General features: G+C 46.1%; 1 protein-coding gene across 1 annotated transcript in view; it reads left to right on the forward strand.

Moving 5' to 3' along the window:
* Positions 1-20373, forward strand: part of LPCAT3 (lysophosphatidylcholine acyltransferase 3) — a 32317-nt gene extending 11944 nt beyond the window's left edge. Inside the window, exons 2-13 of the mRNA XM_034786959.1 lie at positions 11975-12082; positions 12196-12302; positions 12455-12548; positions 12704-12741; positions 13862-14040; positions 14489-14597; positions 17304-17390; positions 17900-18066; positions 18476-18623; positions 19516-19674; positions 19767-19893; positions 20022-20373. Of these exons, the coding sequence (XP_034642850.1) occupies positions 11975-12082; positions 12196-12302; positions 12455-12548; positions 12704-12741; positions 13862-14040; positions 14489-14597; positions 17304-17390; positions 17900-18066; positions 18476-18623; positions 19516-19674; positions 19767-19883 (1313 nt within the window). The 3' untranslated portion in view covers positions 19884-19893; positions 20022-20373. The remainder of the gene's footprint in view (positions 1-11974; positions 12083-12195; positions 12303-12454; positions 12549-12703; positions 12742-13861; positions 14041-14488; positions 14598-17303; positions 17391-17899; positions 18067-18475; positions 18624-19515; positions 19675-19766; positions 19894-20021) is intronic.
* The last annotated feature ends 149 nt before the right edge of the window (positions 20374-20522 follow it).

The following is a 20522-nucleotide window of genomic DNA, read 5'->3' on the forward strand; positions in this document are numbered from 1 at the left end:
GCATCCAAAAGTTCTGCAGCCACTGCTTGTCATCCCAAGCCTGCATTATGATGCGATCCCACCAGTCAGTGCTCATTTCTTAGGCCCAGAAGTGGCACTCCATGATTTGCAGCTGCTCTGTGAACACCATCAACAACTTTTAATTGTTTTTTCTACACATCCCACAGCATTCTGTCTGTCATGTTCCCCATTGAGTCAGTTCTTCTTGCAGCTCTGCAAATACTAAAGGATCATGTGTACTGTGATTGCAATGCTCATGACAGTAGTGCAGAGCTGTGTGGGATCTGTGTTTCTGTCACAGATGGTGGATAGTGAGGAGAGCTGAATGGATTTGTGTGATTTTGGAAAAAAGCCATGAAGATTGTGGGATATAGATGACATTACGGAATGTAGATAGTTAAACACTTGGAAGTTGACACCTTGCTCCCCGTCGCCCCTGTGCATCTAATTTCTGCCCTACTATGCATTGCCAAAACTTCCTAAAAGACTGTGCGCTGGCTGGTGGTGGGTTACACTGTGGGATACCTACCCATAGTGCACCCAAGTGTGCATTGTTACACGCATTCCTGGTTGAGTATGCTCACTGCTGACACAAGTAGCCAAGTAGACACACACACACACAGGTTTGTGTCAACCAATGTTTGTAGTGTAGGCATGGCCTGAATCTCCCAAGGCTCCGCTGAGGCACTTGGGCACCATTACAAGCACTTCCATGACAGGTGAAGCAAAGTCTCGTAGCTTCAAGCTGAGCTTCTGAGTTGGCCCAATGCCTATTGCTGACTAACATGCACGGTGCCTATTCTACTTTGGAGGGGAAGCAGATAGAGTCATAGATTTTTTTTAACATTAGATTGGAGCACTGTGATCGAGTCTGACCTGCATAACTCAGACCATATGGCATCATCCAGTAATTCTTGCACCTAATTTGTGGTGGAACTGGAGCGAATCTTTTAGAAAGACACGTAATCTTGATTTACAGATTTCAAGTGATGGAGAATCCACCACATTCCTGTTAATGTGTTCTACTGCTTAATTATGTGCAGCATCCAAAAAAAAAAAAAAAAAAAAGCACCCTTTTAATTTAATTCGTCTAGTTTCAGCTTCCAGCCATTGGATCTGACTATACCTTTGTGTGCTAGTTTGAGAGTCTTCTAGTATCTGATACCTTCTGCTTGTGAACAAGATCAGGTTGCCTTTTAAGCTTCTTTTGATAAGCTAAAGAGACAGAGTTCCTAAGCCTCTTACTATAAGGCAGTGCCACAAATCATTCTTGTGGCTCTTCTCTGAAGCCTCTCAAATTTTTTCATTGCCTTTCTTGAAATGTGGACACCAGAACTGATGCAGTATTCCAGTATAGCTACTTTATAGTATACTTTTAAGTATAGTTACTTCTCTACATAAAAGAATAAATGGACACAAATTGGACATTAGGAATGGTAACATACAAAAGCCCAGAAGGAGAACACTTCAATCTTCCTGGACATTCTATAACAGATTTAAAAGTAGCTATACTTTGAACAAAAAAACTTCAGAAACAGACTTCAAAGAGAAACTGCAGAACTAAAATTCATTTGCAAATTGAACACCATTAATTTGAGCTTGAATAGGGACTGGGAGTGGCTGGCTCACTACAGAAGCAGCTTTGCCTCTCTTGGAATTGACACCTCCTCATCAGTTATTGGGAGTGGACTACATCCACCCTGATCGAATTGGCCCTGTCAACACTGGTTCTCCACTTGTGAGGTAACTCCCTTCTCTTCATGTGTCAGTATAATAATGCCTGCTTCTGTAATTTTCACTCCATGCATCTGAAGAAGGATTTTTTTTTTACCCACGAAAGCTTATGCCCAAATAAATCTGTTAATCTTTAAGGTGCCACCGGACTCCCTGTTGTTTTTATAGAAAGTCAATAACTTCTAATATTGTCTCATTTCTCTGTATTCCCATCTGTTGTCTTTTTGTCTTATACTTGGATTGCAAACTCTTTGGGTAGGAACTGTGTTTTTGACAGCCCCCAGCACAGTGGGGTTCTGCTCCATAACTAGGGCTTCTAGAGGTGCTACAGTATTACAAATAATACTTAATATGTCAGTTATTACATGCTTAGCTGACAAAGTTCTGACCAAAAATAATTTGATTGAAAAGACCTATGTTCCATTAAACCATGTTGATTGGCATTAATTATATTTCTATTCTTGTAATTCTTTGAGTCTTCTTTCCACCATTCCACTGTTTTCCTAGTCACTGTTCGCCTAACCAGCTTACAGTTAACCTGGTCACCCTGTGGTACGTTTATAAATATTTGCACATTAGCTTTCTTCCAGTCCTCTGAAACTTCCCCAATACTCCAGGTTTTATTAAAAACTGATATCAGTGGGCCAGAGAGCTCTTCAACTCTTATTTCTTCTATTTATTCATTCTTGACTGCAGCAGGGGGCAGGTTTGTATAATTTTTGATGGTGCCCAGAACAAGTCCAAGTCCTGCCCCCCCACACCTGCCTTGTAAGCCAATATATATTTTTTAAAATAATGTAAAAATTTGAGGGTTCTGGGGTAGGGATGGTGATGTGGGGTGTGGGAGGGGCTCAGGCAGAGGGTTGGGGTGCAGGGGTGTGAGGGCTGTGGAGTGGGGCCAGGGATGAGGGGTTCACGATGGAGGAGAGGACTTAGGGCTGGGGCATAGGGTTAGGATGTGGGGGGATGAGAGCTCTGGCTGGGGATGAGGGGTTTGGAGTGTGGGAGGGGACTCAGGGCTAGGGCAGAGGGTTGGGGTATGGGGGATGAGGGCTCTGGCTGGGGGTGTGGGCTCGGGGGGTGGGGCTGTGGATGAGGAGTTTGGGGTGCAGGCAGGCTGTCCCAGACCTGGGGCCTGAGAGGAGGACTCCCCCCCAGCCCTATTACCGCTGACAGCAGCAAGCTCCGGGGGAGGGGCCCCCCTCCCTCCCGGCAGTACACTCACCTTGCACCACTGTCACTGCATGTGCTCCTAGGGCCCCTCTCAGGTCCAGGAAGCCTCCTCGCCTCCCTTGTGGTGGGTGTTGGGAGGGCTATCATCACACGTGTACCTCCTCTCCTGCTGCCGCCCCTTGCTGTAACCTCACTGGGGGTGGGGGATGGGGCTGCCCCATGCCCAGCATGGGGCAGGAGTGGTGACTGTGGGTGGTGGGGCCCCCTGTGCTGGTGGAGGTTCCCACCAGAAAAGGGAGGGGTCCCAGGCGGAAGGACAGGATTAGGGTCAGCCTGCCCTGGCACTAGTTTATGGGGGGTGCTAGGACCCTGCGGTGGCAGTTGATGCCAGGAGCCAGCAGAGCTGCTTGAGGCAGGGACGCTCTGGGACCCAGGGGAGGCATGCGGGGGCAGCAAGTGGGGGCTGGGGGACACTCGGGGGAGGCGTGCAGGGGTGGCACGCGGTGCCGGGGGAGAGACCCGGCCCCAAACATTGGTGGACCCAGGCCCCCGGGCCCTGAATATTGCTGGAGCACAGGCACCACAAGCCCATATAACTTGCCGTCCCTGCTTGACTGACGTTCCATGTGCAAGTTGTTCACCAACCATACCTGTGAACCCTGGAGGGCTGCCTTATGTTGTATTGAGGCAATTCTGAGGGGATGTCATGCTCTGGCACTAAAGTGCCTGGAGAGGTTCCTCTGAGTTCTCAGGCTTGCATTGGTGAGTTAAGATCTGGTAGCCTCACTCTCTGGGCCTGGGGACATGTGGGCAGGTCAGGATTTAGCTACAGTGTTCTGAGTTTTTGGTAAGGGTGCTATTAAACTGCCCTTCTGGAGCTCTTCACCTTCATGGTCCTCTCCTCTGAAACCTGTGGGCAAAAAGACTTGCTCCTACATTGAGTGCTATCTCAGTCCTCATGGCAAACCAGTGAATCTGTGAGAGACTGCCTCTCAGTGTCAGTCTTCTCCCTCAGTATCAAGGAAGAATAAGGTGAGCCATGAGGCTCTTGACTCTTCGCACCACTATTACCATAGGTTTGTCCTGATTCCAGGACTCCAGGTGTTGAGATGGACAACATCCAATGTCCTCCACTTGGATGTCTTAATGTTGATGGCCTCCAGATCTTATGGTATCAGGATTCTAGTGTTCCTACTATCTGATGTGCTGGGAACTTAATGCCATGTGAATCTATCTGGACTGTTCCCACAGTGTTGGGTGGCCAGATGTTTGGGCATCAGTGGGCCAAATCCAGGTGTTGGCTTCCCCCAAAGTCTCTATTTCTGACACAGGCATCAGCCATGAGTTGAAATGCCTCAATGTCGAATTGGTCTGTGCATTCTCTTAGGGTATGTCTACACTTAAAACACTACAGCAGAACAGCTGCACCACTGTAGAGCTTCAGTGTAGACCAGTGGTTCCCAAACTTTAACAATCTGTGAACCCCTTTCACTAAAATGTCAAGTCTCGCAAACCCCCTTCTAAAAATGAATATTTCCAGGGATTTTCTCCTTTACCTGAGCATAAATTATAAAAGCATTGATCTTGGAAATATAAAATTTGTTTTTATGACATGCTTATTACACATGATTTACTATTTATCGTTACAGTATTTTTATTACATTATGAAAACGGTAACAACTAAGATCTCACTTTCGTAGCTTGTATCTCTTTGAATAAGTCTGTTATAACACAAGGCTCCAATGTTTCATCCAGGAGTATCAGATGTGAAACAGCATGAAGGTATTTAAGAAGCCAACTCAAAGCGTTCCTCGTACACAAGCATTCGGGTCTTGGGCAGTCCAGGCAAACAACGGACGTTACAAGAAAGCTTAAACTTGTTCTTCAGAATAATTTTAAAAACAATACTAGCTGCCTATTTAATTTTAAAAACAGCAAAAAATATCCACGTCCCTTTCCATTTCTTATAAGGAGTCTTGAAGTTTAAATCTCCTCAGTGTGATAGATATGCTTGCTTTGATCTGCTTAGCTCTTGGAAGTCCAGGGGCTCCAGGCTGCTGGCCCCGTGCTGCCCAGAGTCCCTAGGGACAGTTCTGTCCACCATTAAGGAATTTTTTTCCGAGAACCCCCTGTAACATTTTGGGAACCCCAGTTTGGGAACCACTGGTGTGGACACTACCTATGCCATTGGGAGAGGTTCTCCCATCAGCATAGGTAATCCATCTCCCCAAGAGGCAGAGGAAGAATTCTTCCATCGACTTAGCACTATCTCTACACGGGGACTTAGGAAGACAGATGTCATTTTGGAACTTGTATGATGTGTTCAGTTTCTGCAGAAACTAAACTTTGCTTGCCGAAAGGGAGAAAGCTTTTAGCCATTGTGACTGAGGGGAAAAAACCTTTCCACGTATGCATTGAATATAAACCGATCGTGTTTCAGGCTGTCAATCATTTCAGGAAGACAATAAATGTCTCATATCCCTTCAAGCCTGATGATGATTCATTTTTACTGCTGATCATTTTAGTGGATAGAGTGGGGTGTGGGAATTGTAAGTTGCTAGAGGGAAGAAAGAGACTTAGGGCTTTTCTATGTGGAAAGTGGAATTGAAATAGCTATCAGTTATTTCAGTATGAATTGGTGAGTGGGCAGTCTTATTTTGGAATGAGTGTCTATGTAGACTTATGCCAAAATAACCAAAAAGTGTGAATTGCAACAGATTTAATTATTTCAATTCCAAACTCAGAGTAGACAAGCCCAAAGATGAGGGAGAGAAGTAGAGAAAGGAGAATGGGGAAGGAAGAAAAACAAAAGACAGAAATAGCAGTGTCATAAAGGGGAGCATAGTTTCCCTATGAGCAGTGCAGAATGCAACAATAAGATACTGAATACATTGTAGAGTCATTGACCACAGCTTTGTAACTGTGGTTGTGTTTTGCACTTGCACCTGGGATTCAGTCTCTTATGTATGAAGGACACAGTATAACTTCCCCAAAATCATGAGATTTACAACTGGAATACAGAACGAATTTTCTGAGAATTTAGATCCTAATTACCACATTTATTTATAAGCTTTAATCAAAATAAGAAAATTAGCACTCATTTTAGAAGCTGGCACCCCACTTTTTTTATCCTGAATAATCTTAATAATGGAACAACAGACTCTTCAACCTCTCCATATAGTTAAAGCTCATGCATAGACTGCTCTTGGAGAAATTAGGTTGTAATTCAACTAAGGTATTGACAATTGTATCTAATTATTATTATGATAGCCTATAGACCGGGCCAGGTCAACAGTTTAGGTCATTCTTAACTCGGGTCAATATGACATTGGAAGTAATTTGACTCCTAAGGAGAGAGAAGATGAGACTGTAGTAAGCAGCAGCATTAGGGTAATGTAATCATGCATACGGATGTTCCTCGCCCACTTCCTGACCAATGGGACTGAGCATCTTCAAAAGAGAAGCAAGTAACTGTGACTCTTATCCGTGTCAACATGATCAAATGTGTTGCTGATCTTCAGGAAATGCTTTCATAATGGAGAGCCCTATTTTAAGTAGAAGTTTGCCCCTGGACCTTGCTGGTGGGTCCTCATTTTCTTTGTTGGACTCTGGCAAGGATGTTTATTCCTCTGGCTACCACGAGTTTGTAAACTTGTCAGCCCAATAATTATAGGTGGAGCTAAAAGTGATAGCAATTATTAGGGTTGCCTGACACTTCCCAATATAAGGTTTTGTTTTCAATTGCTTATAACTTTGAAATTTCCCATTGAGTGTCTGCCTCAGGCTGAATTTTTTTGGGGAAAGTTTCCACCAAAATGGTTCAGTTGTTTCTAAGAATGATGTTTGTTTGTTTGTTTTTAATCCTTGAGACATTTTTCTTGAACAGCTCTAGTGCCCCTATGCTTTGGAGCAGGGGTTGCAATTTGTGTCCAGAGGCAGAGAGATGCCTTTTGCTGTCCCTGTGAAAATCTGCCCAAATTTATAAGCCTTTGAAAAAACAGTTTGCATATGTTCAGTAGAGACCTGCAGAGCTTAACAGCTAAAATCTCCAAAGATTCCATCCTCAATGAGCATGCTCTATCCTCTCACAGCTCCTTTGTACATTTTGTATGGGACCCTGAGAACAAATCAAAGTTGCGTAGTGAAGGTGGCTGTTGTCTATAGAACCCCTGCCTCGTTTGGTGCAGAAGTTGGAAGGTGAATAAAGTTGAGGATTGCAGAAAGAGAAGTCTCATAATTAAGGCAGTTGAATGCCGTCCTGGAGAATTGGATTCATCCCTGTCTCTACCACAGAATTCCTACGTGATATTGGGGAAATCACTTAAACCAAACTTTTCATAGATGGTCACTAATTGTGTATTCCTCCCTTTCTGAGGTCTGATTTATAGAAGTGCTGAGCACTCACAGCTGCAGCTGAAGTCAGTGCTATATAAAGTGCTATATAATGCTAATTACTCTGAAAAAAAATCCAATGCATCTCAAATTGGGCACCTAAAATTAGAGGGAACTTTTTGTCCTTAACCTCTGCCCCTCAGTTTCCCTTCTGTACAATGAGGATAATATCATATTGCCTCCCAGGGTGTTGTGAAGATAAATTAACATTTGTGAAGCACTTGTATGCTATAGCGATGAGTGCTGCAGAAAAGTCTATGCAGAAATTAATTTTGTCTTCAGAGCAGGGTTTGAATAGTGTGTAGTAAATAAGTCCTAGAGCCACACATTGAACAATTAGGAGAAAACAAAGTATTGAATAAATACCTATTCAGTGAGCACCATTCATCCTCTGCACTAAATGAGGTAGGGACCCTGTGGAAATAATAGTATGTGATTATGTAATTAAAGACTATCATAATACATATACACAAGGGGGCTGAATTAAGATTGCACAGGCAACCTTAATTCTTGGGCCACTGGGGAGGGGGAATACAGAGCCCAGGAGCACACATACCCACTTATGGGCCCTAGGCCTTGGCTACACTTGCAGATGTACAGCGCTGTGAGTTAAACCTGACTTCGTGCAGCTGAGTAGGGAGAGCGCTGCAGTCTGTCCACACTGACAGCTGCCCAGTGCAGTATCGTGGCCACATTTGCGGCAATTGCAGCGCTATTGGGAGCAGTGCATTATGGGCAGCTATTCCACAGAGCACCTTTTCCCATTCTGGTGCCGTGGGTTGTGGGAAGGGGGATTCTGGGTCCTGTCCCAATGGCCTGTGATGCATCGCTTCACATCCCAGAAATCCCTTTGTTTCTGTCCATCTTTGGCGCCATCTTTCAACGGTTTCTGTGCAGCGCGATCTGTCTGCGGGAAATGGAGTCCAAACTGCTGAGGCGTATGCTGACGAGTCTTGCCAGCACGTCACGTTTGGCTATCAAACTATTCCTTAAAATCCAAAGTGACAGTGACAGTGAGGGTGAGGATTCCAACGATGCTATCGAGACGCGTAACGCGTACGACACGAAATTGCTTGTGACATTCACGGACATGCTTAGCACCGTGGGACGCCGCTTTTGGGTTCGGGAAACAAGCACCGAGTGGTGGGATCACATTGTCATGGAAGTCTGGGATGACGAGCAGTGGCTGCAGAACTTTCGGATGAGAAAAGCCACTTTCATGGGACTGTGTGAGGAGCTTGCCCCCACCCTGCGGCGCAAGGACACGAGATTGAGAGCTGCCCTGCCAGTGGAGAAGCGGGTGGCTATTGCAATCTGGAAGCTGGCAACTCCAGACAGCTATCAGTCGGTCGCAAACCAGTTTGGAGTGTGAAAGTCGACCGTTGGAATCGTGTTGATGCAAGTTTGCAAGGCCATTAATCGCATCCTACTCAGAAGAACCGTGACTCTGGGTAACGTGCAGGAAATAGTGGATGGCTTTGCACAAATGGGTTTCCCTAACTGTGGAGGGGCGATAGATGGGACGCACATTCCTATTCTGGCACCACCCCACCTAGGATCTGAGCACGTTAATCGGAAGGGGTATTTCTCTATGGTTCTCCAGGCGCTTGTGGATCACCGTGGGCGTTTCATTGACATTAACACAGGCTGGCATGGAAAGGTGCATGACGAACGCGTCTTTCGGAACACTTGGCTGTTCAGGAAGATGCAGGCTGGGACTTTTTTCCCAGAGCGGAAGATCACGGTAGGGGAAGTTGAAATGCCCATTGTGATCCTTGGAGATCCCACTTATCCATTAATGCCGTGGCTCATGAAACCCTACACAGGGAGCCTTGACAGCAGCAAGGAACGGTTCAACTACAGGCTGAGCCGGTGCCGAATGACTGTGGAGTGTGCCTTTGGCCGTTTAAAGACCCGCTGACGATCTCTGTATGGGAAGCTGGACTTGGCCGAAAGCAGCATCCCCGCGGTTATATCTGCGTGCTGTGCCCTCCATAATATTTGTGAAGGGAGGGGTGAAAGTTTCACTCAGGCATGGACCTCCGAGGTTCAACACGTGGAGGCTGAATTTGCACGGCCAGAGAGCAGGGCTATTACAGGGGCCCAGCGCGGGGCTGCAAGGATTAGGGATGCCTTGAGGGAGCAATTTGAGGCTGAAAACCAGCAGTGATATCTGGTGCCCTGCACAGGAGTGAAGTGCAGTAGTTCCAATCTTTAGGAATCAGTGTCTGCTTAGCAGACAAGCAGACTTGCAGTACCTGTTTATTTCCTGGGCTAAGGAGTCTTTTACTTTATGCAATAATAAAGAATGTTTTCAAAGCCAAAGAATCCATTTATTGAAAAGAAAAAAGGCGGTGGAGTGGGGAACAGTACAATCACAGATTCGTGTATGTCCTGTCTGGTGTGCTGTGCAGTGAGTGCTGCACTTCATGGCAGCTATACTGCATGGTGATGGGGGTTGAGTGCAGAGGGTAAGGGTCGTGGTCTTCAGGGTTGGGTGGTGAAAATACTGGTGTTGGAGGCAGCGGGTGGCGTGAAGAACACGGAAGTTGGGGAAAGTGGGTTGGAGGTGACAGTGTGGCACAACAGAAAGTTTTGGGACAAGGGCTGTGGGGGAGGGGGGTGGCGTTTTCGGTACTGCTCCTCTTTCTGCATGGCTACCAGCTCCTGGATAGCATCTGCTTGGCGCTCCAGGATGCTGATGAGCCTATCAGTGTTTTGCTGCCGGTGCGCGGTGCTTTGCCGCCGGTGCGCTCCGTTTTCCTGGCAGATCCTGCTTTCTCTCTCCCTCCAGTCCTGTGCCTTCTCGTTCTCTTTGATAGATTGCCGCATCACTTCTTGCAGCATGTCTTCCTGATTCTTTGCAGTCTCTGAGCAGACGATAAGAGGGACGGCTGAGGTCTCAAGGTTGATGCAGCTGTATAGGCAAAACGTAACGTTTAACAGAGGCAGCATTGTTTATACCAGACAGAGTAATGATTCCCCCCGCACTTAAGGAGTAGAAAACACATAATTTTCCCATCCGAAACAGAGCACACACATCCCACGGGAGCCTCAAAATGGTGAGTAAAGGGGACTGATTGTTTCAGGGCTGCACTGTCCTCTGGGTTTCTGTGCCTTGGGGAGAGCCAACAGCTTCAGGGGGCACCTACACTGAACACTGTCCCAACATTTTCCACAGGAGTTCGTCCTGGACCATATCTTGCTGCTGAGGGTGACCTGGGAAGCAAGGGAGGGTCTTCTACTGCAATGCGGCTTCCACCCTGGCCCATATGAAATGAAATTAATGGAGATATCCCATCTCCTTGAAAGGTCATCGAGTCCAGCCTCCTGCCTTCACTAGCAGGACCAAGTACTGATTTTGCCCCAGATCCCCAAGTGGCCCCCTCAAGGATTGAACTCACAACCCTGGGTTTAGCAGGCCAATGCTCAAACCACTGAGCTATCCCTCCCCCCAGCTTGCCTGTGTGCAGCAATGGTCCCCTCGCGGCACAGTGGCGCGGACACTTTAGCCTGGCTGGGACAAGGACCACAGTGGCTCTCCCTATAAACCTGCGCAAGCGCATTGTACACATTCTGGATAAGACATTCGAAGAGATTACCGAGGCTGATTACCGCGATATGATAAACCACATCAATGCACTATTCCGCATCTAGGCTTGCATGCTTAATCCTCCTCTCCCAAAGAGCCCGCACCGAAAAAAATTCCTTCCCGAAAAAAAAAACGCTTACCGGGAACCTGCTCTTCTGTTTGTCCTCCACCAAGTACCGGCCGCTGCGACTGGTTACCATCCTCCTGGCTCGAGAAGAGCTCCTGGCTGCATGGCTCCATCCGGCCCACCACCATCACTCCCGTTTTCCTCCTCCTCCCCCCCCCACACCGGCTCTGAAGTGTCCATGGTGGTGCTTGGAGTGGAGGTGGAGTTAACCCCAAGTATCGCATCCAGCTCCTTGTAGAATCTGCAGGTCGCGGGGGGAGCACCCGAGCGGCCGTTTGCGTCACGGGCTTTGCGGTAGGCACTCCGCAGCTCCTTGACTTTAATCCTGCACTGCAGGGCGTCCCGGTCATGGCCCCTTTCCATCATGTCCTTTGATACCTTCCCGAAGGTATCGTAATTCCTACGGCTGGAGCGCAGCTGGGACTGGACAGCTTCCTCCCCCCAAACACTGATGAGGTCCAGCAACTCGCCATTGCTCCATGCTGGGGCTCGCTTGGTGCGTGGAGGCATGGTCACCTGGAAAGATTTGCTGATAGCACTCCATGCCACGCTGGGCTGAGCAAACAGGAAGGGGAGTTTTAAAATTCCCGGGGAATGTAAAGGGTCGGTCACATGGTTGGTTACCTGAGGCCAGGGCAGTAGAGTTTGAACTGATGGCCAGAGTGGTTAGAACAGGCATTGTGGGATACTGTCGAATAAGTCTGGAGGCCATTCACAGTGCTGCACTCGCTATTCCTCTCGGAGAGGTGGAGTACATGCAGCGCTGCAACCAAGGAGATACAGCGTTGCAAATGCCTTGCCAGTGTGGACGGGGAGTGAGTTACAGCGCTGGGGGCGGCTTTACAGTGCTGCAACTTGCAAGTGTAGCCAGGGCCCTAGAGGTTTATTGTTTAGACTTGTATAAACCTGTCTTCTTGTTTGCTTTAAGTTATATTCCTGTCTCTTTCCCCACCCAGGATACCCTTTTGCCTTGTTCCAGCGCTATTTCCTCTTCCAGAAGGAGGTCTACCTCATTCACCTGTACAACACCCTAACAGGGCTCTCAATTGCCTACTTCAACTTCGGTAAGAGGGATATGGGGAGAAATGGGCTGCTTGGCTCAGAGCTTGCTGCAGTTTGAGAACCTGTGGTGAGGAGCTGCTGTGTAGTTCAATTCTCAGTCCATCTGTCTCCACAGGGACACAGTTCACTCACTCCCTGCTGTGTGTCCTGATCCAGTTCCTCATACTGAGGCTTATGGGCCGCACAATAACTGCTGTCTTGACCACCTTCTGCTTTCAAATAGTAAGTGCCTCCTTCTTCTCTGCATTCATCTAGAGTGGGAAGCCTGCTGCTGCTACCCAATCCTTTACTTCCCAGTAGTGAGCGTGGGAGGGGATAGAACAAGTTTTGCTGGAGTAGTCAGCCTGAGTAATCCATACCATGGTCTCTTTCAGACATACCTTATGGCTGGTTATTACTTCACTGCCACAGAGCATTATGACATTAAGTGGACCATGCCACACTGTGTCTTGACTCTCAAGCTGATTGGTGAGTGATGCCACCTATTTTCTTCCTTTACACACACCGTGTATATGCTTTCCACCACTCCTGCCCCAAAGGTGAGGAGGTGTTTAAATCCTTAGTGGTTCAACCCTATCCTTTCAAAGATGGTCTCAACGTAATTCTGATCTCTCTATCTCTAGGCTTGGCCATCGATTATTACGATGGAGGGAAGGATTTGGTGAGTGAAGCCCCATCTCTCTCCTCTCCCACTTCTTTCCTGTGAGCTGAAGGCCAGAGGAGTCAAGTTCTGGGGAGAGAGTCAAAGAACTAAATCCCCAGCTCAGCAAAGCCATGGCTCGGAGGGTGCATCTGTGTGTGTATAAGAGGCATGAACCCCAGAGTGGAAAGGGATTGTCTGGGACAATAGTAATCACAGCTGGGGCTAGCCACTTCAGCTCTGGGATCCATGACAGGATCGTATTCTCTCCCCAGTCTCATAAAATCCATTCCTCAGGGCTTCTAGTTCCCCATGTCCTGAACAGTGGGGCCCTTCCTTTGGGGAAATAGTCTTACAGACATCTCAACACTGGGTAAGACTTCCTGTGCTCCTTTCCCTTGGTTCAGTCTCATCCCTGTTCTCTCCTCTTCAGTCCCATAGGGTTCCTACCCCTGTAGATGACCTGCCCCTTCCCCTTATTGCTTGTTTAGGGTGTTGGGACCAGGACCCTAGCAACTTGGGAGCAGTCACCCTATCGCAAAGTAGGGTGTGAGAAATACTGCTTCCTTATGGAGGAAGAGAGACTAGAATCTCTGCTGTTGTCTCCTAATCCCCATTCTAACATATCGCTTGCATGTCTACTGTTTGGGGCTTCGCCCTGTCCCCCAAGCAGACAAATTACCACTGATAATAAGAGAACATGGTTCAGTTGAGACTTCCAAGGTGAAGTTCAAGCAGCAAAACTAGTGAGTAGTGTAATGGGCTTGTGCCCCAGGAATATATCCTTCTGCTGGGAAGTGTGGACCCCAGCACTGAAGCTTTGTATGAGTTGGGGTGTGTGCATGCCACTGCAGCCTAGAGGAGACTAGGAGTGCAGCTCCTACTGCACTTGGCATGCTGGAGGGGACGGGTGCAGTTCCCCTTGTTGAGGGATCAGCTGGGAGCGTGGATCCCCATGATTGGGCTTTGAATGCAGATACTGTTGCTGTTGGGAGCCGGAGGCTTGTATCTTAATCAATCAATGAACTGGTGAGAGCTTTGAGTGTAGCAGTTTATAACTCAAACCAGAGGGGAGATGGATTGGGGGAGTTAAATCCACGATTAGTCTAGGGAAATGTTAATGTCGCTCCCTTTGATACAGGGGTCCCTGAACCCTGAGCAGAAGCGGTTTGCAGTCCATGGAGTTCCTACCTTACTGGAGGTCTCGGGTTTCTCCTATTTCTATGGTGCCTTCATGGTGGGGCCCCAGTTCTCCATGACAGACTATCAGAAACTGGCAAGGGGCGAGATGACTGATGTTCCAGGCCAAAGACCCAACAGGTAACCAGAGCCACTCTGGCCCCCTCCCTCATGAGAGCCCCAAGCATCCTTTACCTAGATGGCAGTACATTGCCATCTGGCAGTACATTGCCATCTAGCACCACACTGGATCTCAGGGTTCAGTACTGACTCTCAGGGGGATGCAGCCTCCAAAGACTCCCCTACAAAGTTGCCACAATGCAGCACCCTCCTTAGCACTGCTCTTGGATATTATTATTTTGTTCTGAATCTGCAACACTCAATGCAGACCCAGCCCAAGCCTGGTGGGGTGTTGATCCCAGTTCCCAATGAGGGTGGCCACTGCAGTGGATCCTCCTTCAGCCCCATCTGAGCCCTTAGCTCCACTTCTTTTTTTAAATTCTGTTCAATTTGGGAGTCTTGAGTTTCTTTGCAACATTTGACTTCTGATCTCCACTTTCTTCCCCCCTTCCCCCTCCCCCCCCCCCAGCCTTGTGCCTGCTGGCAAGCGCCTTACCCTAGGCCTCTTCTTTCTGGTAACCTATACCCTAGTGAGCCCATACATCTCTGATGAAGACCTCATCTCTGATGCATACCTGGTAAGTACTAGTGTTAGTAGTATTCCTGTAGGTGGCACCAGCTACTCAAGACAGGAATTGTAAAACTAGAAAACTAAGTGAAAGGACTTTTAAGGATTGCCTAGTTAAATATTACAGAAGGGTCAGTAACTGCAAATGTTAAACAGCCCCCACTAATTCAGTGGCATTGCATGCCCGGGGGGTTGCATTTAATGACGAACATGAATACTGAGTTATAAATTGAACAAGAAACTTAGTGCAATCCAGTTACTGTTGGAACCATTTATATTTCCTGATCATTTAATGATTAACCGTTAATCATTACCGTAACAAAGTTCTTTGCATATAGTTTCCTAGGATTTTTTATACTTAAAAAAGGTAAAGAAGAAATCATGAACCATATATTTTCAAGACTTCACAAACTAAGCATTCCCTAATGCCAACACAACAATGAAGGATCCACTCAAGGTCCTGCTTGTTTGTCAATATTGTTGCTTAAAAAAATTAAAGTAGTGACTTTACTCAGCAGGTCCAGCTCACTCTGCAGGTTAACTCACTTGAGTTTGAAACTGATCTGACTTTTTGAGATCCTTGGAGAAATGGCTGATTTCTCCCTCAAGTTCATCAGTTTTTCTACATAACCAGGAACAAACAAGGACTTTAAAATTTAGAAATAAAAATATTAACTAGGACTGTCTATTAATCGCAGTTTACTGATGCGATTAACTCAAAATTAATTGTGATTAATCGCAGTTTTAATTGCACTGTTAAACAATAGAATACCAATTGAAATTTATTAAATATTTTGGATGTTTTTCTACATTTTCATATCTATTGTATTCTGTGTTGTAATTGAAATCAGTGTATATTATTTTTTATTATAAATATTTGCACTGTAAAAGTTATAAACAAAAGAAATAGTATTTTTCAGTTCACCTCATACAAGTACTGTAGTGCAATCTCTTGGATGTGAAAGTGCAACTTACAAATGTAGAATTTTTTTGATACATAACTGCACTCAAAAACAAAACAATGTAAAACTTCAGAGCCTACAAGTCCACTCAATCCTACTTCTTGTTCAGCCAATTGCTAAGACAAACAAGTTTGTTTACATTTACAGGAGATAATGCTGCCCTCTTCTTATTAACAATGTCACCAGAAAGTGAGAACAGGCATTTGCATGGCACTTTTGTAGTTGGCACTGCAAGGTATTTACGTGCTAGATATCCTAAACATTCGTATGCCCCTTCGTGCTTCAGCCACCATTCCAGACGACATGCTTCCATGTTGATGAGGCTCGTTAAAAAAATGCGTTAATTAAATTTGTGATTTAACTCCTTGGGGGAGAATTGTATGTCCCCTGCTCTGTTTTACCAGCATTCTGCCATATATTTCATGTTAGAGCAGTCTCGGATGATGACTCAGCACATGTTGTTCATTTTAAGAACACTTTCACTGCAGATTTGACAAAACACGAAGGTACCAATGTGAGATTTCTAAAGATAGCTACAGCACTCGACCCAAGGTTTAAGAATCTGAAGTGCCTTCCAAAATCTGAGAGGCATGAGGTGTGGAGCATGCTCTCGGAAGTCTTAAAAGAGCAAAACTCTGATGCGGAAACTACAGAACCCAAAAGAAAGCTGCTTTGGATTGTTATTGAGCAGAACCCGTCATCAGCACGGACACATGTCCCCTGGAATGGCAGTTGAAGAATGAAGGGACATATGAATCTTTAGTGCATCTGGCACGTAAATATCTTGCAATGCTGGCTACAACAGTGCCATGAAAACTCCTGTTCTCACTTTCAGGTGACAATATGCCCAAATAAATTTGTTAAGTCTCTAAGGTGCCACAAGGACTCCTCGTTATTTTTGCTGATACAGACTAACACAGCTACCACTCTGAAAACTGTAAACAAGAAGCATGCAGCATTATCTCCTCCAAACTTGTTTGTCTGAGCTATTGGCTGAACAAGAAGTAGGACTGAGTGGACTTGCAGGCTCTAAAATTTTACATTGTTTTATTTTTGAATGCAGTTTTTTTTGTACATAATTCTACATTTGTAAGTTCAACTTTCATGATAGAGATATTGCAATACAGTACTTGTATTGGGTGAATTGAAAAATACTATTTCTTTTGTTTTTTACTATGCAAATATTTGTAATAAAAAATAAATATAAAGTGAGCACTGTACACTTTGTATTCTGTGTTGTAACTGAAATCAATATATTTGAAAATGTAGAAAACATCCAAAAATATTTAAATAAATGTTGTTCTGTTATTGTTTAACAATATGATTAATCGTGATTAATTTTTTTAATCGCTTGACAGCCCTAATATTAACCCAAAAATGCTTCTGAAATGGCTATTATGTTACTGCTCCAGATGGTATCTGGCTGTAAAATAGTTGGATTACAGGAGGTTAACTATTCTTAGCCATATAAAATTGAGCATCTCTCCTTTAAACACTAGATCAGACTAGAGAGATGAGACCTCACATGGTCAGATCTAGCAATGCTGTGTCTCAGTACTGCTAGCTAGCTTGGTATTTAGGGTACCTGAGCTCTTGGGTTCTCTGAAGTCACAAATGTGAATCCTTCCACTGGCCTGCTTCACTAGGGGCTATCCTCCATGATCCAGGAGATGTTGTGCTAGAGCTAATATAACACCTGGACAGTTTTCAGCCACCATTTTTTTTTCTCCTGGGTTCTCTTTGTATCTCTGCAGGAACAGCCTTTCTGGTTCCGATGCTTTTACATATTGATCTGGGGCAAAGTGATACTCTACAAATATGTCACCTGTTGGCTTGTCACGGTGAGTCCAGAAGGGGGATGTGCCCTGAAAAAAACTCCCCTTTTAACTTGACTAGGACAGATGCATCAGAGCAAGGAACTTTATAGTTGCTCTGCTCAGCCCTCCTTCACAGGGACTGCTGTGACAAAGAGCTGGTTGGGAATGTTTTGACAAAATAGATTAATCAGAAAATGCTGATTCGGTGAACCCAAAACTTCTTGTGAAATGGGGAAAACTCTTGACATTTCATATTTTCGTAGGATGGGAAAAGTGAGCACACACACACACACACACACCCCCGCTTTAGTTGTGGGGCGTGAGACATAATAGCCAGACAAGGGAGTTGAAGTATCCTGCTGCTACCCAGTTCTGCCTTTCCTAGCCAGTAGGGAGGCAACTTGTAACAGTTCATCTCTGCCATTACCAACAGTAGGCATTGTGCCATTGTGGGGGAGGAGCCTATAACTGCCCAACTCTGACTTCTCCAGTAGGAGGTGCTGCTTTTCCTTGATATGTGTAGTTTCTCACAGGAAGGAGTCTGCATCCTCGTTGGCCTTGGGTACAATGGCCGAGATGAGAGTGGGATACCACAGTGGGACGCTTGTGCCAACATGAAGGTTTGGTTATTCGAGACAACACCCTTCTTCACGGGGACCATTGCTTCCTTCAACATCAACACCAATGCCTGGGTGGCTCGGTGAGCAGGGGGCCTTTCACAGTCAGAGCACCAGTCTCAATCTAGGCCCAGGCCAGAAGTTGGAGGGCTTGCTGGGGCAGGAATGTTGGGAATGGAGTATGAAGCCCTTTGTCTCTAGAGCACTGGTTCCAATATGGCCCCAAAGCAGTTGTGATAGAAAGTTTTTTCCTGTCTCATGACCCTTTGAAATGACTTGACCCAGCTCCTGGTTGGACAAGTGCTCAGTCATGCAAAGTATTCACCTGCCCCAGCACTTGAGTGCTCTCAGCAGGTTGGCCTCCCCTCATTAGTGCTGCTTATCCCACTGAAGGGACACAGAGGCCTTCAGTCTCAGAACACGTCCCCAGTGTGCAGAGGGGAAAGGAGCTAATCAATCACAACTGCATTAAATTTCTCTTCTTGGCTCCAGTTACATCTTCAAACGGCTGAAGTTCTTGGGTAACAAGCTTCTGTCACAGGCATTGGCCCTGTTCTTCCTGGCTGTGTGGCATGGGCTGCACTCTGGCTACCTTGTGTGCTTCCAAATGGAGTTCCTTATAGTCATCGTTGAAAGACAGGTATGCTGTGTCTGGTATATTAGCAGGGGGATGGCTTGTGATAGCCAAGGCCCCGTGGTTTCTAAAGACCCAGGAGTCTGTGGTAACTTTGGGAAACTTCCACACTGGAAGCTTTACCTGAATTAAATATAAAATTGATCTGTCCCTTATGTTTCTGCATTTTACACCATATTGTTTGCTCTTAAGTAGACTGCTGGCATCTGTGTGGACAATCCGTAATTCCATCATAGAAGATGTCAGGGAGGAAGCCAGAGTTTGGCATATGGGTAGGGGGCAACTGAGGCTCTGGACACTTGGGAAGCTTGCAAGCACATGATTTGGTTGCATCTGCTAAAACTATCAACAGTGAAATAGTTTATAGTTGGGCTGTCTAGTGATTAAAACATTTAAAAAATCAGTTAAAACACATTAGAATACCATTTATTTATATTGGGGGGGGCTATTTTCAAATAGAGGGTCAGGGCTGGGGCCTCTGGGCTTCAGCCTGCCTCCCCAGGGGAAGCTGCAGGCCGCTCCAGTGCAGCACCCCCTCCAGCCGTTGTGCCACCTCCAGAGCTGCAAGCTGGGGCTTCAGCCCCCTGCTGCTGATGCCTTCCACCCTGCCCACAGGTATGTCATTAATGTTTTAATTGTGGTTTATTAATGGCAGGCATTACCTGCAATTGACAACCCTAGTTTACAGCTAATCTCTTTAGGAATCATATTAAAACTCTACTGAACTTTTTTCAGAGTCATTGTTTGACTGTCTGCAGTCTGACAACACTACATCTTTCAGAGCATAGAGGCCAATTCTGTCTATGATCACTGAATACACGGGGCCCTGTGTGTAATGCATACAGATGTCAAGTGACAGTAGGAATATCATACTGACCACTCCTTCCTTTTTTGTCAGGCAATCACCCTAGTGCGGGACTCTCCTGTTCTGAGTGCTTGGGCCTCCATCACTTTCCTGCAGCCTCTCTACTATGTGCTGCAGCAAACCATCCACTGGATGTTCATGGGTTACTCACTGGTGCCATTCTGCCTTTTTACCTGGGACAAGTGGATCAAGGTACATAAAAACCTTGAATAGGCAGCAAGATTTTGGGGGACAGGAGAGATCACCATGCAAGCTAATCATTAATCCCCTCTCTCTCCACACAGGTGTATAGCTCTATTTATTTCCTAGGCCACATGATATTCCTCACCTTACTGCTTGTGTTGCCTTACGTCCGCAGAGCATTTGTGCCACGGAAAGAAAAGCTAAAGAAAGCAGAGTAACAGCCAAAAGGTGAGACTTGCAGAGTGGGGCAGGGAGACTTGAGGCCTAGAACAGCAAAGGTACAAGTCAGGATTGAGGGATAACCGATGTCAATGGGGGCTGCTTTATTCCTAACTTTGCCTGTTGTCTCCTTTCAGTTTGTACCATGCGTGAACCGGCACAGGTGATGGACTCATCCCGTGCTGAAGCATCACCGGTCAAGTTTGCTGTGTTCAAGTTCAACTGTTCTGTCAATGTGATGAGGGGAACAGAGAGTACAGGGTCAGAGACCCACTAGTGAGGAGTGCAGAGAGCAATGCCCCTCCACTTTTCACACCCTCTACATGTTGCCTTATCTCTCTGCTGCCCTCTGGTGGACACTCCTTTATGCTGACTTCAAATGATTGTAAAGCACTAAACACCACCACTATGTGGGGATGGAACCACCTCTGAATTTTCTACTTCAGTCATCCCAGATAAAAATTGTTCCCTGTTTTTTTCCCCTCCCCACTCCTGCTTCAGCTGCTTTTTCTGGTGAGTGGGAGAGGTGAAACCTCCTCCCCAGGAAACAGTAGGTCCAAGGAATGTTAAATATCTGCTGTGGGAGACCTCTCTGGCTCATGTTTATCAGGCTATGGTTGAGTGACAGTTACTCTTGA

This window comes from Trachemys scripta, chromosome 1 (assembly GCF_013100865.1).
Source record: "Trachemys scripta elegans isolate TJP31775 chromosome 1, CAS_Tse_1.0, whole genome shotgun sequence".
Taxonomy (NCBI): Eukaryota; Metazoa; Chordata; order Testudines; family Emydidae; genus Trachemys; species Trachemys scripta.